Source organism: Hemitrygon akajei, chromosome 14 (assembly GCF_048418815.1).
Source record: "Hemitrygon akajei chromosome 14, sHemAka1.3, whole genome shotgun sequence".
Taxonomy (NCBI): Eukaryota; Metazoa; Chordata; class Chondrichthyes; order Myliobatiformes; family Dasyatidae; genus Hemitrygon; species Hemitrygon akajei.
In genome coordinates, this window is record NC_133137.1 from 1350838 (window position 1) to 1377217 (window position 26380).

At 39.6% G+C, this 26380-nt stretch overlaps 1 protein-coding gene across 3 annotated transcripts in view; it reads left to right on the top strand.

Annotated features, from left to right (window-relative positions):
* Window positions 1-26380, top strand: part of LOC140738213 (sialate:O-sulfotransferase 2-like) — a 541075-nt gene that overhangs the window by 468008 nt on the left and 46687 nt on the right. For 2 of the 3 annotated variants that reach the window (XM_073065319.1, XM_073065320.1), the window contains exon 8: window positions 11162-11362. The exons of the other annotated variant lie outside the window; for it this stretch is intronic. In XM_073065319.1, coding sequence (XP_072921420.1) covers window positions 11162-11362 — 201 coding nt within the window. The remainder of the gene's footprint in view (window positions 1-11161; window positions 11363-26380) is intronic. 3 annotated transcript variants of the gene reach the window in all.

A 26380-nucleotide genomic window follows, 5' to 3' on the forward strand; every position in this document is an offset into this window, starting at 1 on the left:
CAATATACAACATTTAAAAGGCATTTAGACAGGTACATGGATAGGAAAGGCATTGAGGTATATAAGCCTAATTTGGGCAACGGGTTTAATGTAGATGACCATCATGGTCAGTATAAATGAGGTGGGCTAAAGGATCTCCTTCTGTGCCAAACAATTCTATGATTCAATGGACAAGCAGGTTTACAGTGGTACTGCAGGGGAATTGCTGTAAGATTGTGTTCTACCTTTGTTAGGCCATTGGGAAAATACTGGTGAAGAGTGGCCAGATACTTGGGTCTTCTGTGGTTTCACAAGAATCCCAGTCTGGATGACAAAGAGACGTCCAATTAGAATGGAGGTGAGGAAGAATTTCTTTAGCCAGAGAGTGGTGAATCTGTGGAATTTGTTGCCACAGGCAGCTGGGGAGACCAAGTCATTGGGTATATTTAAGGGAGAGTTTGATAGATACTTGATTATTCAGGGCATGAAGGGATCTGAAAAGAAGACAGGAGATTGGGGCTGAGAGGGAAATTGTTCAGCCATGATGAAATAGTGGAGCAAACTCAACAAGCCACGTGGCCTAATTCTGCTCCTATATCTTATGGTCTTCTGGACATTTACCTCAAAATATCTCCACACAAAGCTGCCAGAGATTACCAGTGAGTTCCAGCTTGTGCCTGTGGCTTTCTGTTCCAATCTCACTTGGAGACACTTAAAGGCACATGGCATAGTACATTACAATCCTAATGCCAGCATATAAAAATTAGCTTTATTTGTTACATGTACATTGAAATGTGCAGTGAAATGCAATGTTTGTGTCAAATCAAATCAGTGAGGATTGTCTTGAGAAAGTGTTGCCATGCTTTCAGGGCCAATATAGCTTGCCCTCAACTCATTCACCTAACTGTCAGTCTTTGGAATGTAGGAGGATGCCGGAAAATCTGATCACAGGGAGAACGTACAAACTCTTTACAGACAGCAGCAGGAATTGAATCCGAATGGGTGATTGCTGGTGCTGTAATGGTGTTACACTACCATGCCAGATGGGCATTGGCATAGACCTGTGAGATGAAGGGCTCATTGAGTGTTTAATCTCTATGACTCTGTCTTCACAATATCTACCATCCGTGAAGTCTGCTAATGCTAGAATCTGGAGCACCATAGACAGCATTGGAAGAGAACCCCAGTGGATCATTCAACATTTATGGAAGGAAATGGACAGTTGACTTTACAGATCGAGATTTTCCTGTTCTGAATTAGATTGAATTGAACTGAATTGGCTTTATTACTTACATCCTTCATACATATGAGGAGTAAAAACCTTTGCGTTACATCTCTGTCTAAATGCGCAATTTATAGTCACTTATAATAAATAGTATGTACAACAGGATAGTCAATATAACATAGAAATACAGTCGTGTCAGCATGAATTAATCAGTGGGATGGCCTGGTGGAAGAAGCTGTCCTGGAGCCTGCTGGTCCTGGCTTTTATGCTGTGGTACTGTTTCCTGGATGGTAGCAGCTGGTGCAGTTTGTGGTTGGGGTGACTCGGGCCCCCAATCATTCTTCGGGCCCATTTTACACACCTGTCTTTGTAAATGTCCCAAATAATGTGAAGTTCACATCTACAGATGCGCTGGGCTGTCCAACCACCCTCTGCAGGGTCCTGCGATTGTGGGAGGTACAGTTCCCATACCAGGCAGTGATGCAGCCATTCAGGATGCTCTCAATTGTGCCCTTATAGAAAGTTCTAAGGATCTGGGGGCCCACACCAAACTTCTTCAATCGTCTGAGGTGAAAGAGGCCTGTTGTGCCTTTTTCACCAGACAATGGGTATGTACAGAGAATGTGAGATCCTTGGTGATGTTTATTCTGAGGAATTTAAAGCTGTTCACCCTCTCAACCCCAGATCCATTTATATCAATAGGGGCTGGCTTGTCACCATTCCTCCTGTAATCCACAACCAGCTCCTTTGTTTTTCACAGCAGAGTCCAATATCATGCTACTCACTTAACTGAGTGACAAGAGCCCTTCCAAATAATAGTTTTGAATATTCTTTAGATGCTGTGAAAATTCAGGGACATTTAAATCTTATGACATATTTGATTGTTGGCTAAGCCATGGGGAGTGACATAGTTAACAGCCAACATTTGTACCTTTTTGGTCTGCAATCCTAGTCTTCAGTGAGAAAAGAGAGAACCAACAGACAGGATGATGAATAGTGTGTTCTGACAATTTATTGTTGAAGGATGTTAATAAAAATTCAGCAGCTTATATGTTTAATAACTCTAAAGCAGCCTACTGCTTGAAGATAATTGCTAATACTGCTAGAATTTATCCTCTCATTATGACTTTTAGCCACGGAATTTTTCACTTTACAGAAGCAATGAAATTAGTCATGCAAGAACTCCGTGCTACACTGACAGAAAGCTTTTCTTAAACAAATTTCAGTAATATGCAATTAGTTACAGTGTAGAGCTCTTTTTATCAGTGCTGCTGGAAAGTTTGAGGTTCTCTAAATCATCTGTTTATTCTTGATGGTTTATTGGGTGGCAATGGTTTCTGCTGGTAAGTCAGATCTGGAGTAACAATTATTTCATTCTCCTTTATACTTGTGTACTGGAAATGACATTAAGCAATCTCGAATCTTGAAATGGCTTCTGAATCTCTACACACCCCCATCTTGCTTATTGCTTAACACCTACCTCTTTGCTCATACTTTTGCCCATCAATTTCAAAAATTGTTAAGAGTGTGAGGCACTATGTGCCTCTCTACCTTAATGAGGTGGTAAATAAATGTAAGTTGTTGTTGTGTACAGGCCGACTCCACATGATGAATGGGTTCCAGTTTTACAGACATCTACAGGTGTTAGCCAATTTTTCAAAAAATGTACAAAAATTACTCAACAGAGTCCCAAACCTCAACAATATTGTAATGGCGGCCAATTAGCATGAATATTTATTTATTGTTTCCCCTGCCTAGTTACAATGATACAAGATTGATTGATTTATTTACAAGGTAGAACAGGCCCTTCAGGCCCAATGAGCAGCGTCACCCAGCAACTCACCTATTTACCACTAGCCTAATCACAAGATAATTTACAATGACCAATTAACCAACTAAACAGTACATCTCTTTGGATTGTGAGAGGAATATGGAGCACTAGGAGGAAACCTTTGCCATCATGGGGAGAACATACAAACTCCTTACAGACGGTGTGAAATTGGACTCCAAACTTCTATGACCCAAGCATTGTGCTAATCATTAGCTATTGTAGTGCCCTAAGATCTGGGTGTCCCCCACATTCAGTGGCTGGTCTTGATGGCCAGGAAGTATCAATGCATGTTACATTGAGTAACCATCAAAAGAAGTGATAGATTTTGAATGTCTAAAGCAAATCTCTTAAGTAGCATCCCATGGTGAAACCAGCAGCCTGTGTTCTTAAGATGTGTTGATGCTTGATACTGTGGATATGTAACATGAGAACAAGTTGTTTTTGCAAGACTCTTCATTTTAAGTTTAGTAATATTTTTGTGAACCGAGTGCCCACAAGATCAGCATTTGTAAGCCAGGGAGGGACTGTAGGAAAAATCAAACTCAATTGGTGCACAGTGAGATCCTGCTCTAGATATTGCAATAATGTTCAGATAGAACAGTGTATAAACACGAGAGATTCTGCAGATGCTGCAAATCCAGTGCCAGACACATAAAATGCCGGGGGATCTCAGCAGGTGAGGCAGCATCTATGGAGAGAAATAAACAAATGACATGTCAGGCCAAGACTCTTCATGAACTAGAGCATTGCTTCCTCCTGCAAAAGGCTTGCGATCCTGCAGAGTGTTTTTGTTCAGTTGAGAGAGTCCTTTGAAAAGAGTCACAGGAGTTTTGGTCCAGTGTATTCGTTAAGTGTATTGTGTGATTTACAATATCAAAGAGTAGAATTCTAAATCAAAGACATGTACCCCAAATTATTAATAATGTTACAGGAAACATTCATAAATTGAGCATTTAAAGATCGAGGAATATCAGTAATCTAGTCTTTGGGGAAGGAGTTGATGGATAAAAGTTGTCAGGACACTAACAATAGGAATCAAACAAAGAGGTTCCTTGTGATCATTAAGTCCATATCTGTTTCCTTAAGCCATAGAAGGAGGCCATTCAGCCCACTGAGTCCATGCCAGCTCTTAGAGCAATCTTAATCCTCCACTACTTTTTCCTATCACCCCTTGTCCCCACACTCACATCCCTCTTACACAGTATAGAGTAGCCAGTTCATCTACCACACTGCACAGCTTCGGCATGTTGGATGAAACTGGACTATCCAGGGGAAACCATTCCACTCACAGGGAGAACACAGCTAGCACCAAACAGACAGCAGTGGAGGTTGCTGGAGCTGCAAGACAACAGCTTCTCCAGTTGTGTCATCTGTCTCAGAAGGCAGATGAGATCTCAACTTAAAACCTCACCCAAAGGGGATCCCAGGTAGGATGCTCAATTCTCTTTTGGAGGCTTAAACACACAACATTTAGAATCAGGATCAGAATTAGGTTTATTATGATTGACGTAAGTCATGCAATTTGTTGTTTTGCGGCAGCAGTACATTGCAAGACAAAAAATTACTATAAATTAAAAAAGAAAATAATAAAAATTAGTAAGTTGTTCAAAAAGAGATCAAAAGATGATATAGTGTTCATGGGTTTAGTGTTCATTCAGAAACCTGAGGGTGGAGGGGAAAAGCTGTTCCTAAAACACTGAGTGTGTGTCTTCAGTCTCCTGTACCTCCTCCCTGATGGAAGTAATGAGAAGAGGGCATGTCCTGGGAGATAAGATGCCAGTTTTTTGAGGAAGAAGTCCTCAATGGTACGGAGGCTCATGCCCAATGTGGAATTGGCTGAGTTTATGACCTTCTGCAGCTTTTTCCAATCCTGTGCAATGGCACCCCAATACCAGATCATGTTGCGACCAGTCAGAACACTCTCCACGGTACACATGTAGAAATTTGCTAGTCTTAGATGGCATACCAAATCTTCTCAAATCCTAATGCCATGGAAACAATCTAGATTCTAAGAGAGCTTGATAGATTGATGCTGAGAAGATAATTCCCCAGCTGAAGGAATCTATGACCAAGGTTCATACTATCAGGATAAGGGGTAACCCAATTTATACCACATAGTTAGAACAGTACTTCATAGGAACAGGCCTTCAGCTAATCATGCCTTTGATGTATTAAATCTAATGTCGTCTGCCTTACCTGATCCATATCCCTCCTTCTGTTTTCATTTTTCTGTTTTAAGCCTCTTAAAAGACCCTCATATGTGCTGATATTGGACAGAATCCAGAGGAGGTTCACAAGAATGATCCCAGCACTGAAAGGATTAATAGAACATAGAAAACTTACAGCACAATACAGGCCTTTCAGCCCATGAAGTTGTGCTGAACTTGTCCCTACCTCAGAAATTTCTAGGATTACCTATAGCCCTCTATTTTTCTAAACTTCATGTACCTATCTAAAAGTCTCTTAAAAGACCCTATCGTATCCATCTCCACCACTGTTGCCGGCAGCCCATTTCATGCACTCACCACTCTGAGTAAAAAACGTACCCCTGACATCTCCTCTGTACCTACTCCCCAGCAACTTAAACCTCTGTCCTCTTGTGGCAATCATTTCAGCCCTGGGAAAAAGCCTCTGACTATCCACACAATCAATGCCTCTCATCATCTTATACACCTCTCATCCTCTGTCGCTCCAAGGAGAAAAGGCCGAGTTCACTCAACCTATTCTCATAAAGCATGCTCCCCAATCCAGGCAACATCCTTGTAAATCTCCTCTGCACCCTTTATATGGCTTCCACATCCTTTCCGTAGTGAGGCAACCAGAACTGAGCACAGTACTCCAAATGGGGTCTGACCAGGGCCCTATATAGCTGCAACATTACCTCTCAGCTCCTAAATTCAATTCCACGATTGATTGAGTGATTGTATGAGGAACACACATAAAATGCTGGAGGAACTCAGCAGGCCAGGCAGCATCTAGGAAAAGAGTACAGTCGATGTTTCAAAACTGAGTTTCTCCAGCATTTTGTGTGTGTTGCTCAGATTTCTAGCATCTGCAGATTTTCTCTTGTTTGTGAATGTATGAGGAATGTTTGATGGTTCAGGGCCTGTACTTGGAATTCAGAATAATAATAATAAATAAATAGTATATTAATAAAACTGAGAACATGAGTTGTAGACTTCTTGAAAGTGAGTCCATAGGTTATGGAATCATTTCAATGAGGAGGTTAGTGAATTATGTACTCTGGTTAGAGATGGGGTTAAAGTTACTTGAGGTAAAGACAGACTGATCAAAGAAGACAACATAAAGCTGAGTTTCTTATTAACAAGCTGACATTAAGTATTGGTGTCATGACCCAAATAGATTCTTTGGAGTTTGTTTCAATACCTTTCAGGATCAGCGAGAACTCTTTGCATAAATTTCCCTCAGGACATTTAGTAAGTAGAGCAGTGTGCAGAAGGGCAGATCAAACCTGATCCATCAGATTAATGAGCAACCTGACTTTTCTGAGGCCATCGTTCAAGTTCTTGATGTTAGCAAAAGCACTGCAGAATTTAAAAAGATGAAATGTCCTGCTCACGTTTGGCTTCCTAACTCTGAAAGATCTTTCACGCCTGCAATGAGTGCAATGAATGCGGTCACTTTGCTGAACAGTTAACTGTCGACTAACTATTACTTGGATTGCACTACCTGTATGTATAATCTATATTTTCATTTATATTTATCATTATTATTGTTATGAGCAGAGAGACAACATCTGCCGGAAGTAAATTCCTTGTATGTGCATAGGTACTTGGCGATTAAAGTCTGATTCTGATTCTGATTCTGATGTTTTCTATGACCTGGCCAAGAATGCACTTTAGAAAAGCTTCATTCGCTGTAGATTTTGGAATATTGTGATAGGTGCTATGCAAATGTACCATTCATTTTTCGATATGGATGGTGCACACTGATACTCCAAAATCATGCATACATTTAGTGCCCACTTTCTTTGGTACAGGTGTGGAACCCAGTGTTGTCTACTGCTACTGTAACTCATTGGCTTCAAAATTCAACATGTAGTGCATACAGAGCTGTTTTTCTGCACACTTCTGTTGCAATGTGTGGTTATTTGAGTTGCTGTTGCCTTCCTGTCAGTTTGCACCAGTCTGGTTCTTCACTGACCTCTTTCGTTTTGCAACCACGTCTGTGTGTTTTCATGCACTGAGATGCTGCCACAGGCTTGGCTGATTAGATATTTGCATAAAGTGACCACTGAGTGTGGATGATTGTAATGCCTCTTTAGCTACTGTTCAAGCAGAGCCTGCCACTGCAGAGCGCCTAGTTGATTCTTTTTGATCGTTTCTTCTCCTCTCTCCACTATTTATTACTGCTTCCTATTGTGGGTCTTGCTCCTTCAACCAGTGACTGCAGATAAGGATTCTTTTTAAAGACAAACTTTTCATTATTAAATTTCTCCTTTTCATTTCAACTCTCAGTTATTCTACCAAAGTAAGAGCTCATTACTATGGAGTAACACAGCACAGAAAGAGGCTCCTCATCCGGTCTGATCCATAGTGACTAAGATTCCCACTAAGTCAATCCCATTTGCCCAAATATGGCCCATGTTTTTCTAAACCTTTCCTATCTAGATACATGTCCACATATCTTTTAAGTATTGTTATTGTACATGTCTTAGCCACTTACTCTGACAGCTTAGTCTATATACGCAACATCTTCTGCTTGAAGTTGTCCCTCGCGTCCCTTTTAAATCTAGTCTTTCACATACTAAGATTCAAGGTACATGTATTAGCAAAGTAGTTATGCAGTATACAACCCTGAGATTCGTCTTCCCCATGGACAATCTCGAAACAAAGAAAACCATGGAACCTGTTCAAGAAACAACTCACCCCCACATGCAAAAAAAAAGTGCAAACGACAACTAAAATAAGAGTGAAAAACACAGAATATAAAACACAAAATGGAAAGAGTCCAGGCTTATTCAGTTCAGCTCAGTGTTCATTATCTACAGACTGTCCTGATTGAAAATCAACCAAATTACCAACAAAAAAAGAGTAACCAGAAACATATTCCAATCTACTAACCCCCGTGATTAAACCTTCCCCAAAACTCAGAACTTCAGACAGCGTCGACAGAGAGAGAGACCATTCGAACACAGGGACCTCCCTTCAGGAGCAGTGAGGAAGAGAGAGAGAGAGACCATCACAGCAGACACCCTCCTCCAGTAACAGCTAGCGAAAGGCTGGTAGATGACACTTAACGCTGTCCACAGTCACCTTGGCGATTTCAATCTTCCTCGGTGCTTTAATCAGTGAGATCGACAAGAAGTGGAGTCGAACACTGTCTCCTATACACTCTAGCTTTTGATTCCCCAACACTGACTAAAGGTCTTTGCATTCACTGTATCAATGCCCTATATGATTTTATACACCTCCATAAGATCACCTGTCAGTCTACAACATTACAAGGAAGCCCTAGCCTGCCCAACCTCTCCCTATAGAAAAATAGATGATTTAAGATTAACTTTCTTTGTCAATTACATCAAAACATAGAGTGAAATGCATCATTTGTATCAAACCAATACAGCAAGGAATTTGCTGGATAGCCCGTATGTGTTGCCACACTTCCTGCATCAAAATAATATGCCTACAACTCACTAGCACTAACTGTAAATTCTTGGAATGTGTGGGGAAGCCCATGAAGTCACAGGGAGAACATACACATACCTTATGGACGATGGCATGAATTGAATCAGAATCAGGTTTATTATCGCCGGCATGTGTCGTGAAATTTGTTAACTTAGCAGCAGCAGTCAATGCAATACATAATATAAAAGAAAAAATAAAATAATAATAATAGTAATAAATAAGTAAATCAATTACAGTATATGCATATTGAATAGATTAAAAATCATGCAAAAACAGAAATAATATATATTTTAAAAATGAAGTAGTGTCCAAGGGTTCAATGTCCATTTAGGAATCGGATGGCAAAGGGGAAGAAGCTGTTCCTGAATCGCTGAGAGTGTGCCTTCAGGCTTCTGTACCTCCTCCCTGATGAACAGTGAGAAGAGGGCATGCCCTGGGTGCTGGAGTTGCTTAATAATGGACACTGCCTTTCTGAAACCCCGCTCCTTGAAGATGTCCTGAGTACTTTGCAGACTAGTACCCATGATGGAGCCAACTAAATTTACAACCCTGTGCAGCTTTTTTCGGTCCTGTGCAGCAGCCACATCATCACCCCATACCAGACAGTGATGCAGTCTGTCAGAATGCTCTCCATGGTACATCTATGGAAGTTTTTGAGTGTATTTGTTGACATACCAAATCCCTTCAAACTCCTAATGAAGTATAGCTGCTGTGTTCCTTCCTTTATAACTGCATCGATAGATTGGGACCAGATCTTTCAATTGGCACTGTAAAGCATTGTGTTAACTACTTTGTTCACATGCTGTAGCTCAGGCCCTCAATCCTGGCAACATTGTAAGTGTAGGATAGCAGACAGAAGTTACTGACAAGTGCCTCACAAGGATACAGAGCAATGTGAGTTGAGTCTTGTGTAAGAGGGGAAAACTAAAGACTTCATATTGGAACAAGATTGTGAATAGATCAGCTTGTTTTACAATGTCAGTATGCAAGTTTGGTCTGTTTTGAGTTGACTATTTGAAAGTCAGAGAGCTGCTAGAATGCAATTAAAGAGAATTTTTCTGCATAAATAATGAGGCGTGGTTTTCTCTGTCCTGTAAACAGTACATCAAAAGCAATTTCCCATCAGTATTCTCCATAACTTGAAAGAAAATGAGCTTTATTATTGCCTTTCATTTCTTTTCCCTGGATTGTAACCAAGTCTAGACTGCTGAGATGAAAGAGGAAATAATTGTGCAGCACCTTAACATACACTTAGTGGCCTCCTCTGCCTAACAAAGTGGTCACTGAGTGTATGTTGATTGTCTCATGCTGCTGTCGGTGATCCATTTCAAAGTTCAACAGGTTGTGCATTTGAGATGCTCTTCGCCACACCACTGTTGTCTAGTGACTGATGTGTGTGTGAAAATCTCAGGAGATCAGCAGTTTCTGAGATACTCAAACCACCCCATTTAGCAGAAACAATCATTCCACAGTCAAAATCACTTAGATCACATGTCTTCTGCATTTTGATATTTGGTCTGAACAACAACTGAACCTCTTGACCATGTCTGCATGCTTTGATGCATTGAGTTGCTCCGACATGATTGGATGATTAGATATTGCATTAATACCATAATTCCACACATACAAAATGCTGGAGGAATTCAGCTGTTCAGGCAGCACCTCTGGAAAGGAACAACCAGTTGACATTTTGGGATGAAACCCTTTGTCATGAGTCCTGATGAAGGTTCTTAGCCCAATACGTCAACCCTTTATTCCCCTCCATGGATGCTGCCTGACCTGCTGAGTTCTTCCAGCATTTTGGGGTGTTGCTCTGGATTTTCAGCACCCTTCAGAATCTCTTGTGTCTAGACTTTGGTGTAATATCTCATATGAAAATAGATAACTTTTTTAATATCATAGTGTTTACTTTATACTGAGAGGCTATCAGTTTATCTCTCACATCCAAATCTAAATATATTGCATTTAACTAGTAAATTGAATTTAACAACCTAGATTTAATTGCCAAGGGAGTGCTGAGAGGTGCACAATCTTTGGAGGAGAGACATCTCTCTCTCTCAGGTGGATATAGAAGACCGTATGATCGTGGAAGATGAGCAATAGACTAATTCCACAGATCCTGTATAACATGGCTAAAGCTACCTGTTCACTATATGAAGGAGTAAAAAATTAGCAGATGATATGTGAGACCAGGTGAGGGGGAAGGAAGTTGGGTGGGGGAGGGAGGAATGAAGTGAGAAGCTGAGAGGTGATAGGTGGAAGAGATAAAGGGCTGAAGAAGATTGAAGATGATAGGAGAGGACAGTGAACTGTAGGAGAAAGGGAAGGAGAAGGGACCAGAGAGAGGTGATGGGTAGGTGAGGAGAAGAGTTTCCTTTTTCCAGAGGGTGGCTTTATTTCAACCCAGAACTGCTCAGTGCCCAACAGGATTAGCTACAGGTAGTGATGCCTGTTCTCTCCTTTAATCTTTTCCCTCAGGCTTCAAGGGAGAACGGGACCACTGGAAAAGTGGGCGGCTGATTTGTATAAAGACGCATGAGAGTGGCAAGAAGGAAATTGAATCATTCGATGCCGCAATCCTTCTCATCCGGAATCCTTACAAAGCACTAATGGCTGAATTTAACCGTAAATATGGAGGCCATATTGGCTTTGCCTCTGAGGCCCACTGGAGGGGGAAAGGTAGGTTGTAGTGTGTTGCCTCCTACTTGATTGAAGACCAAGGTTTCAGTTACTGGGTGAGGCCAAGGGAAGTTGAGAACATGCACCAAACAGAATGCAGAATATGGTGTTACATGTACAAAGGAAGTGCAATGCAGGTTTACAAATCAAGTGCAAGAGCCATGCTGAGGTTGATTCAGAGGTCAAGAATTCAATTTATTGTATAAGAATCTGTTTAAGAGTTTTATAACAATGGAATAGATGTTGTCATTGAGCTTGGTGGAACATGCTCTCTACCTTTTGATGGGAGGGTTATGGAGAATGACCTGGGTTGGAAGGATTCTTGATTAATTTTGGCTGCTTCATAGTCAGAGTCCATGGAGGGGAGGCTGATATTTATGTTGAACTGGGTCGTGTACACAACTCTGCAGTTCCTTGGAGTCATAGGCAGAGCAGTTGCCTTACCTAGCCATGATACATCTGAATAGGATGCTTTCAATGGTTCATCTGTAAAAAATCATGAAGGTTAATGGGGACATGTCAAACATCTTAGGAAGCAGGCTTGCTGATGCGCTTCCTGAGCATAGCATTACATGGATGGACCAAGATTAACTGAATCCCAATCAGAATTATTGTCACTGACTTACATGTCATGAAACTTGTTGTTTTGCAGCAGCAGTACAGTACAAAAGCATAAAATCATTATAAGTTACATAAATAATGTACAGAAAGGAATAATGTGTTAGTGTTCATAGGTTCAGAAACTCGATAGCGGAGGGCAAGAAGCTCTTACTGAATTGTTGAGTATGTGTCTTCAGGCTCTTTTACCTCCTCCGTGATAGCAGATGAGGATCCTTAGTGATGAATATTGCCTTTTTCAGCCACTGTTTTCCTTTCCAGTCTTGATGAACTGTTTCTGCCTGAAACACTCTTTTTATTTTCCTCCATAGATGGCTGCCTGACCTGCTGAGTTTCTCCAGCAATTTGAATGTGTTGCTTAAGATTTCCAGTATCTTCAGAATCTCTTGTGCCTCATGGTTCATCTTGCCTATTTTGTCCACTCATCTGGAGTGAACAGTAGGTGATTTTTCCCTGTAACAATGTGACTCCCTGCCATCAACACTACTCTGAATAGACTGCTCCAGTTTGGTATGGAGACATTTGAGTAGTGGAAAATTGAAGCCCTCTGCCATTGTCTCTGGTGACAGATTCCATTTTCCCCTTAACGCTCTCTCCAAATGGCCAAGTGATAATAGGGACAATGGTACCTTAAATTAAATATTTTTCAAACTATATAGCAAAGAGGAACATAAAATTATCATCTCCCAGGACATGGAGTTCTAACTTGTTAATGCAGCCAACTGTCAGAAATGGAATTGGGTAATGTGTGAATGGAAGATAGTGTGAGTTATAATGCAAACAACAGAGTTTGGGGGAAGTTCAGGTTTGTAAATTGGTGATAAAGTACAAGGGTATAAATGTCTGCAGAGAGGGACATCTCAGCACTCTACACAGGTGATGAGCATTGAAGGTAGAATAGAAGTGGTTCTAATTTTGAGGTATTTTCTCAGTCAGGTGTCATTTCCCTGGTAAAATAAGCAGTTTACTTGGAGACACAAGAAACTTCAGATGACGGTATATGGAGCAAAAAACAAACTGCTGGAGGAACTCAATGGGTCAAGTAGCATCCATGGAGGAAGATAGTTCTTTTCCCCCAACTTAATCCAACAAGTTTACTATGCCCATTATGTTCATTGATCAGATTCTGTGATAACAAATTCCATGAGATAAATATTTCTGAAACTGTTACAGAAAGTATGTACATGTGAGGAAAAGACACAGAATAGAGCTTTCAGTCCCTTGTATCTGTTTCACCATTTAGTAAGATCATGGTTGGCCTTTTACCACTTTCCTGCATGAAACCCAGATAAAACAGCCATTTTAGTGCATAACAGGACACCACTAGCCACCACATAATGATGACAAAATTATTTCTCCTCAAGGCCATGTGAAAGAATGGAACAGCTATCAGAAAGCTTGTTTTAAATAACTGCCCAAATGGTTTTATCCCAATACAAATGTAACTGAAATAGGACAAATAGTTTTTCAGTTTCTATGCACAAAATGTAAAAACAAGAGTGATCAACTCCTTCAACAACATACTTTCTAGAGAGGGAAATTAATTTTAGGAGTAATCGTTGTATTATCTAAGGAACACAGCAAGTGATTTGTGCAAGCTCCCACAACAAGCAATGGATGACTAGAGAACTTGTCAGTGATCTTGTTTGTAGAACTCTCTTCTGTCTTCTCAAATTAACAACATGGGACACATTGCCTACATTGCCTGGTTGAGCGAACAACTGATACAAATGTCACCATGACAATGAAATGCCTGGCCATCAGGGTTCACTCCATTGCTTCTGTTTCTATTTGGAACAAGTACATTTGAGTAACTTATCGTAAGACTATAACACATAATAGCAGTATTGGACTATTTGGTCCATCCAATCTGCTCTGCCATTTAGACATGGCTGATTTATTTTCCCTCTCAACCCCATTCTCCTGCCTTCTCCCTGTAACCTTTGATGCCTTATTAATATAAAACCTAAAATCTAAAAACTGAATTTTAATTTATTTAAATTAATTAATTTTAAGAATCTGAAATCTCTGCTTTTAATATACCCAATGACTTGGCCTCTACAAAAATGAATTCCACAGATTCATCACTCTCTGGCTAAAGAAATTACTCTTCACCTCTATTCTAAAGGGGCATCTTACTATTCTGAGGTTATGCCCTTTAGTCCTAGACTTCCCCACTGTGGGAAACAATTTCTCTACATCTACTCTATCTAGGCATTTGAATCTTTGGTAGGTTCCATTGAGATTCCTCCCCTTACATCCTTAAACACCAAAGAGTACAGATCGAGAAACATCAAAGCTCATCCTCAACTTCAAGAAGTTGGCATTCATTATTAAGGACCCTCACCAACCAGGACATGCCCTCTTCTTATTACTACCATCAGGGTGAAGGTACAGGAGCCTTAAAGACCAGATTGAATGTTTTAGAAACAGCTTCTTCCCCTTCGCCATCAGATTTCTGAACAGTCCTTGAACCCATGAACATTATCCTGCTACTCCTCTTTTGCACTATTTATGTATATATTTTTAAATTATATATTTATATTAATTTTTATGTCTTTCCCTGTACTGCTGCCACAAAACAACAAGCGTATGTTGTGATAATAATATAGATTCTGATTCTGACTTATTCCCCCCTCCCTTTTAAATTGGTCAGTTTCAAGCCAGATCCTTCCCTTCCACCCCCCCAAAGGCTTTGCTCATAGCATCAGAACTAAAGAATATAGGAGAAGGCCATTTGGTCCATTGAGCCTGCTCCACCATCTGGCCATGGACTCATCTCTACCTCTCTGCTTTTTCCCCATGAACCTTAATTCCCCTACTATGCAAAATTCTATCTAACCTTGTCTTAAATATATTTACTGAGGTAGCCTCCTCTTCTTCATTAGAAGAGAATTCCACAAATTTACCACCTTCTGGGAAAAGCAGTTCCTCCTCATCTCCATCCTATATCTACTCCCCCCATATCTTGAAGCTATTTCCCCTAGTTCTAGTCTCACCTATCAGTGAAAAAAACTTTCCTGCCTCTTTTTTTATCTATCCCTTTCATAATTTTATATGTTTCTATAAGATCTCCTCTCATTCTTCTGAATTCCAGCAATTGCAGTCCCAGGCAACTCAAATCTCTCCTCATAATCTAACCCCCTCATCCCTAGAATCAATCTGGTGAACTTCCTCTGCACCGCCTCCAAAGCCAGTATATCCTTCCTCAAGTAAGGAGACCAGAGCTGCATGCAATACTCCAGGTGTAGCCCCACCAGTACCCTGTACAGTTGCAGCACAAACTCCCTGCTCTTAAATTCAATCCCTCCATCTGTGAAGGCCAACATCCCATTTGCCATTTTAACAGCCTGCTGCACCTACAAACTAACCTTTTGTGATTCATGCACAAGCACTCCCAGGTCCCTCTGCACAGCAGCGTGCTGCAATCTTTAACCATTTAAATAATAATCTGATCTTCCATTTTTCCTTCCAGTGGATGACCTCACATTTACCGATATTGTATTCCATCCACGAGTTTCCTCAAAACACTCATTTCACAGGAGGGGAATGGGGACAAAGACAACTCATTTTAATTGTTTTCTGAAGGATAAAGTGCTGATGAAAATACAACTGTCAATTCCAAGAGCTTACTAGGTGTTGTAAAGAGCTCATAATGATTAACGTTGTTCCCATAGCCAAGTGATGGAGGAAAACGTGGAGAGTTATCCTCCCTTGTTTGAACCAAACTAGGCCAGAGAGCTTTTGTTTTCCTTTGACCTGATTTATTTCTTAAGAATGTTTCAGAAATGAACATTTAGTAGCTACAGTTCCCAGGATCCCTGTACTGAATTAAGATATTGCCTATGTATCATCTTTTTTTTCTTCTCTCTCTCCTCTCCCTCACTTACTCTCTCTCTCTCTCTTTCACTCTCTCTCACTCTCTCACTATCATTCCATCTCTCTGTCAGTCTCTCCCTCTTTCTCTCTCCCCTCCCCACCCAATATGATGACATCAGTAATCATACACATCCACACCAAATTAGTGGAGAGTTAGACCTATTGAATTACCCTTGCGATGCCTCACCTTCTCACACAGCCAATGATATGGAAACCCTTGTGCCACCCTTGTAATTGAAGTGAGGTAAGGAGTAGAAGTGATGGGGATTGATTCTCTTACGTGCACATCTGCAGAAGACGGAACAGAAGACAGCACTGACACAGAGAGTAGAGCTGCTGCCTCAGAACCCCAGGTTTGATCCTGACCCTTGGTGCTGTCTGCAGAGAATGTATGTGTCCAACCGTTTTAGTTAATTACTCAGCTAGATTCTACATCTTATCTCCACACAACCTAGGCTTCATCCTATCAAACATATTTTTATCTATCATTCCCCCAACCTCTCTAAAACTTAAAATGCCTTCAAGGACTTTTAACTGGAAGCATTAATTCCAGTTCACTCTACTCTCCACTGGTGCTGCCTAACCTGCTGAGTGCTTCCAGCAGATCCTGATTTTGTTTGAGATTTTCAGCTTCTGCAATTCCATTTCACAGTGCACAGAAGGTTGAAAATGTAGATTCCTGGAAGAAAGGGTGGGCATAAGAAGAAATATTAAGAAGGCTGAAACATCAAAAAATGCTGCAAGTACTCAGTAGGTCAGGCAGGAGACGTGGAGAAAGAAATGGTGTTAATGTTGCAAATTCATAGGATAACAATTTCCTTAGTCAGAACACCATCTAGTTCATTTGTTTTCAGAGGGGCATCTGCTAAGAGAAACAGCAAAATGATTATTTGCTTGTGTGAGTAATCAATACTGCTTGTAATTGATGGCTTATTGAATAGACCTGAGACCTTTGGATTTCATTAAAGGGGGAGTAGGCAGCTTTGCTCTGTAGTTTATGCGTAGCACACTGCAATGGGAATGTAAATAAAAGGAGCGTCAGCCACATGGTTTACAGGGAAACAAATCAGCTGCGATCTGCACTCTGCTTGTGGATTTACTATAAGTCTGGGCTGGTTGCCGTAAATCACCTCTGCGCTGGAATTAAGCACCCCTCAGTACTCACTTAAAATGCTGCAGTGCAGCAAGAGGAGAGTCTGTGTGGAGCGAAGTGTGACACCAGAGAATAACACTTTTTTCCTTGAGGTTTCCACAACTTTATCAATGGCCTCATGCTGTGCATCCAACATGCTGTTGGTTCTCCTCAGAACTGTGGGTTTCAAGCTTCTGATGAAAAACTAAAGATCTTGTAATCAATGGCTTATTAAGGGGAAATCTTACCTGACAACTGTTGGAATTTTTTGAGGAAATAACAAGCAGTGTAGACAAAGGACAATCAGTGAATGTGGCTTACTTGGATTTTCAGAAGGCCTTTGACAAGGTGCTGCACATGAAGCTGCATAACAAGATAAGAGCCCATGGTATTACAGGAAAGATTCTAGTGTAGATAGAGGACTGGTTGACTGGCAGGAGGCAAAGAGTGGGAATAGAGGGAACCTTTTCTGGTTGGCTGCCGGTGACTAGTGGTGTTCCGCAGGGGTCTGTGTTGGGATTGATTCTTTTTACATTATATGTCAATGGTTTGGATGATGGAATTGATGGCTTTTTTGCAAACTTTGCAGACAATATGAAGATAGGTGGAGGGGCAGGTTGTTTTGAGGAAGTAGAGGAGCTACAAAAGGACTTAGACAGATTGGAGAAAGGGCAAAAAAATGACAGATGGAATACAGTGTCAGGAAGTGTATGGTCATGCACTTTGGCAAAAGAAGTGAAAGGATTGACTATTTTCTAAATGGAGAGAAAATAAAAAAAATTGAGGTGAAAAATGAGTGGGAGTCCTTGTACTGGATTCCCTCCAGGTTAATTTGCAGGTTGAGTCTGTTGTGAGGAAGGCAAATGTGATGTCAGCACTCATTTCAAGAGGACCAGAGCATAAAAGCAAGGATATAATGTGAGACTTTATAAAGCACTGGTGAGGCCTCACTTTGAGTATTGTATGCAGTTTTGGGCCCCTTATCTTAGAAGGGATATGCTGAAACTGGAGAGGGTTCAAAGGAGGTTCACTAAAATTCAGAAGAATGGGGGGGGTGACCTCACTGAAACCTATCAAATGGTGAAAGGCCTTGATAAAGTGGATGTGGAGATGCTGTTTCCTGTTGTGGGAGAGTCTAAGACCAGAGAACACAGGTTCAGAATAGAGGAGCATCTTTTCAGAACAGAGATGAGGAGGAATTTCTTTAGCTAAAGAGTGGTGAATCTGTGGAATTCTTTGCCACAGACAGCTGTGATGGCCAAGACTTTATGAATATTTAAGGCAGAGGTTGATAGATTCTTGATTGGTCAGAGCATGAAGGGATGCAGGGAGAAGTCAGGAGATTGGGGCTGAGAGGAAAATTGGATCAGCCATGGTGAAATGGCAGAACAGGCTCAATGGGCCAAATGGCCTAATTCTGTTCCTTTATTTTATGGTCTTTTGGCTTTAGACACATTGGGAGAATGAGCAAAGAAATGGGTGATGGAATGTACAGTAGCGTAGGGAAGTGTCAGGTTGTGCACTTTGCTAGAAGGAATAAAGGTGTAGACTATTTTCTAAATGGGGCGAAAATTCAAAAATTATATGTCCAAAGGGAATTGGGTGAGTCATGCAGGATCCCCTAAATGTTAACTTGTAGGCTGAGTCAGTGGTAAGGATCTTCCAATAAGATAGCGATGTCCTCAGTCACATCCACTTCTAAGGTGCCAACCAAAGGTGTTAGTATCTTTTTAAAATCTATTTTATACAATTGCAAGATCCTGCTGGATATTAATAACTTAAAGTGCTGTAGGTCTACCCTATCTGCAAGTTGCTCATTGGTGGAGAAACTAAAGGAACTGGACTTGAAGTGGATCATGCTGCTGCCTACGCCAGAGAGGTGTTGGAGGAGTCGGTGCGCAAAGGCGCTGTACATGCTATCTTAAAAGTGCCATATGTGCTTTGTGCTGTGTGTGACTGTTGGTACTGTGTTTTGCACCTTGGTCCCAGAGTACACCACTTCGTTTGGCTGTACTTATGGATATTCAAGAACGGTTGAATGACAATTGAACTTGAATTTGAAGGCAAATGCAATGTTAACGTTCATTTTGAAAGGACTAGAATATAAAACTGAGGGTGTGCTGCTGAGACTTTATAAGGCATTGGTCAGACTACATTTGGAGTATTGCAAGCAGTTTGGAACCCTTAGCTAAGAAAATATGTGCTGGCATTGGAGAGGGGCCAGAGGAACTTCATGAGAATGATTCCAGGAATGAAAGAGTTAACATATGAGGAGCGCTTGATGACTGCGCCTGTACTCAACCATAAGGGGGAATCTCGTTGAAACCTATCAAATATTGAAAGGCCAAGACAGAGTGGATGTGGAGAGGATGTTTCCTATAGTGGGGGAATGTAAGACCAGAGGGCACAGCCTCAGATAGAGAGATGTTCATTTAGAACAGAGATGAAAATGAATTTATTTAGCCAGATGGTAGTGATTCTGTGGAATTCATTGCCAAAGATGGCTGTGGAGGCCAAGTCACTGGGGATACATAAAGCGAAGGTTGATAGGTTCTTGATGAGTCAGGACATCAAAGTTTATGGGGAAAAGGCAGGAGAATGGTGTTGAGAGGGATAATAAGTTAGCCACAGTGGAATGGTGGAGCAGACTCAATGAGCCAAATGGCCTAATTTTGCTCCTGTGTCATATGATCTAATTAGATTGACCTTAGATCTTTAGATTTCATTGTTTTGAGTGGATAGGCCTCCAATAAGGCCCCAGTTTTCTGAGAAGTTTTGTTCTGGGACCAATTGTCCTTTTAACTCCTCGTCAGTTTTGTGTAATGGTGTCCATGGACATATAGAACATGGAACAATGCAGCACAGTACAGGCCCTTCAGCCCTCAAGGTTGTGCTGACCCTTTAACCTACTCTATGATCTATGTAACCCTCCATTTTATTCATATACCTGTCTAACAGTCTCTAAGTGTCACTATTTTGCCATACTTTACCACCTCTATCACACCTGCCAGTGTGTTCTATGCGTCCAGTAGTCTCTGTGTGAAAAAAATTAACTCTGACATCCCACCACCCCCCCCATATCATTTCTCCAATCTACTTAAAGTTATGTCCCCTTGTATTTGCCATTCCCACTCTGGGAAAAAGTCTCTAGATGTCCACTCTACCAATGCCTGTTATCACCTTGTACACCTCTATCAGAATGTATGTACATCTCCACTGGACCATTACAGATTGAGGAGTGACTTGATAGAAGTTTATAAAATAATGAAAGGAGTAGACAGAGTTGAGAGTCAGAATATTTTTCCTGGCTTGGAAATGTGAAATACTTGAGGCATGCTTTATAGAATACAGTTGATTTCAATATAGTGACCTCCATTGTAGCTTAGCAGTTGGTGTAATGCTTTACAGCACCAGCAATCAGGGATAAAGGACTGTGTTCGTGGGTAAGAAGCAGGAATAGGGCTTGTTTTGCTGCTTGTTGTGATCTGTGTTGTTCTGCCGAGCTTTGTGGACATGATATGTTGGTACACAGATGTGTAGCAACACTTACAAGCTGCCCCCGGCACATAGTGGGTGGTGTTGTTTGAGATTGTTCAATGTAATTTCCAGTACACAAGCATAAAGGAGGACAAAATAATTGTTACTCTGGATCTGATGCAGCACAAAAAGAAACACAATAACATAAAGAACACAATAATAAATAAAGCAATAAATATAAATATATAAGATAGATTATTTACATAGATTGATTGATCGTTTGTCCAGAAAGTGACGCTAAGTACAGACATGTCTGTACATAAGGTTAATGCACATGTCTCATTTCACTGTACATTTTGATGTACATGTGACAAATAAACTTGAAATCTTAACTTGCTACTGCTGTCTGTATGGAGTTTGTATGCTCTTGCTGTGACCATGCTGGCTTCCTCCCACATTCCAAACTCATACCAGTTATCGTCAATAAATCGTGGGCATACTATGTTAGTGCTGGAAACATGGTGACCTGCACATCATCAGACTCTGTTGGTTGTTGACACAAATGACACAATTCATGTTATGTTTTGATGATTTCATGTGCATAGGACAAATAAAGCTAATCTTTAAACTTTAACCAGACCTGCAAGCAGGTGCCCACTGCAAGATCACCAAGGTATTTGAGAATGATTTTCAGACAAAGTTCTGTGTTGACCAAAGGAGTCGTACACCAGAGGCTATTTGTTAGCACTTAAAAAAACCAGGAAAAGTGCTAGATAATCTTACCATCTTGTTCCCAGGTCAAGATTAGCTTTAAATCCCCACATAGCCTCTGGTTAGGGAGAGATCCACTGTTTTGCACCCATGCAGCTTTTGAAAACAATCTCACATTATTTAATCACAGCTTCAAAGATGCACAACTCGAGGTTTCTCTTTCCCGTCCCATGTTGGCACATTGGTTTTGTTTCAGAATGGTGTGCATCATTTTCATAAACCATTCATCTTCCCTGAAGTATCTCAGAATGGTGGTTACAGTACTCAAAAGGACAGATGGTGTCTTAATCTTCTAGTAGCTTTAAGCTACTTTGCCAAATAAAGAATTTTAAAATATGAAATCAATGCTTGGAGCTGTCATAGGAAACTTGAATTACATTCAGTGAAGTTGTCCTTAGACCATAAGAAATTGATAATTATGAATTGAGTGTTATATTTTGATGAAATCTAGTGCTTGAAACATAAAAATCTACAGCTGTCCCACTCTTTGCCAGGGATGTCAATCCAGACCAATGTTATATAGACACAGGTGATATCAGTTGAATACTTAAGTCTACATTTAAGTTAGAGGTGGCACGCTGCTGTAGCAGTGCCAGCAATGGGAATGTCAAGGTTCATTTCCTGCCACTGTCTATAAGGAATTAGCATATTCTTCTCATGACCTCATTAGTTTTCTCCAAGTGCTCTGGAGTGCTCCACATTCCAAAGACATACAATTAAGGTTTGGGTTAGTAAATAGTGAGCATTTGGTGCTGGAAACCTGGTGGCATTTGTGGGCTGACTCCAGGACATCCTCAGACTTTGTTGGTCATTGACACAAATGTTACTTTCCATTGTATGTTTCAATGTTTCAATAACCCTGTATGGCTTTGATCTGCTTTATGTGGAGATGGCAGACGTAGGCAATTTGCCACATTGTCAAGTAGATATATGTTTTATAACTCCAAAACATCAAGCTAATTGCAAGAAAAAGATGGGTGACCAGGAGAATGTGTCTTAGTTTCATTTTTACTCTAAGTGACGCACATACGTTTGATATGGTGGCATGATGATGTATGACATTCACACAGCATAAAACCATAAAATACAGGAGCAGAGGTAGGCCATTTGGCCATCGAGTCTGCTCTGCCATTCAGTCGTGGGCTGATCCAATTCTTCCAGTCATCCCCACTCCCCTGCCTTCTCCCCATACCCTTTGATGCCCTGGCTAATCAAGAACCTATCTGTCTCTGCCCTAAATGCACCCATTGACTTGGCCTCCACAGCCACTCATGGCAACAAATTCCACAGATTTACCTCCCTCTGACTAAAGAAATTTCTCTGCATCTCAGTTCTAAAAGGATGTCCTTCAATCCTGAAGTCTTCCCTCTTGTCCTAGACTCACCTACCATGCAAAATAACTGTGAATCTTCTCTGAACCCTCCAATGTCAGTATATCCTTTCTAAAATAAGGAGCCCAAAACTGCACACAATACTCAAGTGTGGTCTCATGAGTGCCTTATAGAGCCTCAACATCACATTCCTACTCTTATATTCTATACCTCTGGAAATGAATGCCAACATTGCATTCGCCTTCTTCACCACCGACTCAACATGGATGTTAACCTTTAGGGTATCCTGTACAAGGACTCCCAAGTCCCTTTGCACTCTGCATTTTGAATTCTCTCTCCATCTAATTAATAGTCTGCCCATTTATTTCTTCTACCAAAGTGAATGACCATATACTTTCCAACGCTTATATATAACCCATAATGAACCATTCAAACTTTATCAATAATTTTTTATTGAGTTTCAAATAGATAAACATAACAATGATAATAATACAAAGAGATTGGGATTACATTAATAACAGTTGACATATAGATAAACAGACTCCGAATAACGTGTAATCTAAGCCTCCCAATCTCTTAGTAACTAAACATGAGGAAGATTCAAAGAAAAAAGATTTTTACAAGAGAAAAGAAATAATCCCACTAAACTAACAAAAAAAAACTAAAAACAAAACAAAACAAAAGCTGGGCTGCCATGTTTCATCAGTTAAAATTGTTATTTGTCATTAGCTCCGCTCCTCTATAAACGAACAAAAAGTTATTGAAAAGCATTCGCAAAAGGTCAGCTTACATCAAATGAAAATGTTGAATAAATGGTCTCCAAGTTTCTTCAAATTTAACCGAAGGGTTGATAGTCCCACTCTTAATTTTTTCCAAATTTAAATATGTTATGGTTTGGAAAAACCATTGAAATGTAGTAGGGGGATTAGAATCTTTTCATTTAAATAAAATAGACCTTCTGACTATTAATGTAATAAATGCAATCAAACGGCAAACTGAAGGGGATAATTGACTAGAGTCCATCACTGGTAATCCAAAAATTGCAGTAGGATGAGGTTGTAAATCAATACGCAAAACTGCTGAAATAATATCGAAAGTATCTTTCCAATATTTCACCAAAAGAGGGCAAGACCAGAACATATGTGTCAAGGAAGCTACTTCAGACTTACATCTGTCACAGACAGGATTTATATGGCAATAAAAATGAGCTAATTTATCCTTGGACATATGGGCCCTATGAAACACCTTAAATTGTATCAAAGCATGTCTAGCACACATTGAAGAAGTGTTAACTAGTTGGAGAATTTTCTCCCATTTCTCTATAGGTAAAAACACCTGAAGTTCTCCTTCCCATTCATTCTTAATTTTATTAGATGTACCTAGATGTATTTTTGTAATCAGATCATAAATAATTGCTATTAAACTCTTCTGATTGGGGTTTAAACCTAAAAAAATTTCTGTAATTTCAGTTTGATGTGATACCAGAAAAGTAGGTAAAATAATATTCAAAAAGTTTCTAATCTGTAAATATCTGAAAAAATGTGACCTAGGCAAACTATATTTATTAGACAACTGTTCAAAAGACATGAGACAGTTATCCATGAATAAGTCACGAAAACATGTTATTCCCTTCGTTCTCCATAAAAGAAAAGCTTGATCAATCCTGGATGGTTGGAAGAAAAAATTAGATGTAATAGGACTTGATAGGATAAATTTATTCAATCCAAAAACTTTACGAAATTGAAACCATATTCGTATTGCATGTTTAGTTATTGGATTAGTCATTTGTTTATTCAGTTTAGTAAGTGCAAAGGGAAGCGAGGCCTCTGAAATAGAAGACAATGAGAACCCCTGTACAGACTCGTGCTCAAGGTTCACCCATCGTGGACAATGAATTTCATCCAGATCTTGTGTCCAAAACATTAAATATCGAATATTAATTGCCCAATAATAGAATCTTAAATTCAGCATTGCCAAACCGCCCTCCATTTTTGATTTCTGTAAATATTTCTTACTTAATCTAGGATTTTTATTCTGCCATATATATGAAGAAATTTTAGAATCAATAATATCAAAAAAGGATTTAGAAATGAAAATTGGTACCGTCTGAAATAGATACAGAAACTTAGGTAAAATAATCATCTTAATAGTATTAATTCTACCAATCAACGATAAGGAAAATGGGGACCATTTAGTAAGCAGTTGTTTAACATGATCAATTTTAAAGTTAACTTTAAATAGATCCTTATGCTTCTTAGTACTTTTAACACCCAAATAAGTAATCAGTAACCAGTCTGAATGGTGATTGTCGATAGATTGGAGCTTGCATATTTAATGAGAAAAGCTCACTCTTATTAAGGTTCAATTTATAACCGAAAAAGTACTAAACTGAGCAAGTAGTGATATTATTGCAGGGATGGATTTCTCTGGGTTAAAGATATATAGTTATAGGTCATCTGCATATAGTGATACCTTTTGCGTCCTATTCCCATGAATAATGCCAAATATATTGGGTGAATCACAAAGAGCGATTGCCAAGGGTTCCAAGGAAATATCAAATAGTAAGGGACTTAAAGGGCAGCCCTGTCTAGTACCTCGAAAAAAGCCTAAAAAAGGGGGATCTCTGATTATTGATAAGTACAGAAGCCAAAGGTGTATGATATATCAATTTAATCCAAGATATAAACTCTGGGCTAAAATTAAATTTCTTAAGCATATTAAATAAATATTCCCATTCAACTCTTATCAAATGCCTTTTCGGCGTCAAGCAAAATAACACATTCTGGTGTTTTAGATGAAGAAATATATACAATATTCATTAACCTCCTAACATTAAAATATGAGTAATGATTTTTAATAAATCCTGTCTGGTCATCAGAGAAAATTTGTGGCAATACATTTTCCAATCTAATTGCCAATATTTTGGAAAAGATCATGGAGTCCACATTCAACAAGGATATAGGTCTATATGATGCACATTCAGTGGGGTCTTTATCCTTTTTAGGAATTAAAGAAATAGATGCTTCATAAAAGGATTGTGGTAATTTACCTACAAATAAGGCATCCTTAAAGATTCTACATAACCAAGGAGGAAGTAGATTTGAAAAAAAATTGAAAAATTCTACTGTATACCTATCCAGACCAGGTGCTTTACCAGAATTCATCAAAGAAATTGCTTTCTTTATTTCTTCTTCCGTGATGGGTGCATCTAATGCTAAATGTTCATTAAGTGGTAATTTCAGAATACTCAATTTCCTTAGAAATTCATGCAATATGGTAGAATCATCAGGAAATTCAGATTGGTATAAAGAGGTATAGAATTCTTGAAAATATTTATTAATTTCATCATGGTCAACCGTCAAACTACCATCCCATTTATGAACTTTAATAATCTGACATTTAGCTGATGCAATTTTCAATTGGTTGGCCAATAATTTACCCAATTTATCACTATATATATATATATATATATATATATATAAAATTGACTCTTAGTTTTAAGTAATTAATTTTCAATTGGGGATGTTAATAACAAACTGTGTTGCATCTGAAGGTCAACTCTCTTTTTACAAAGCTCCAGATTAGGAGCAGCAGAATATTTTTTATCAATTTCTTTAATCTTATCAACCAATGTACTGTATTTCATTATTAATTTGTTTTTTTCAATCCAGCAGAATATGATATAATTTGGCCACAGATGTATACTTTAAAAGTATCCCATAATATCCCTGTGGAAGTTTCTTCCGTAAAGTTAGTTGAAAAGAAAAAGGCAATTTGTTCTTTAATAAAGTTAACAAAGTTTAAGTCCTG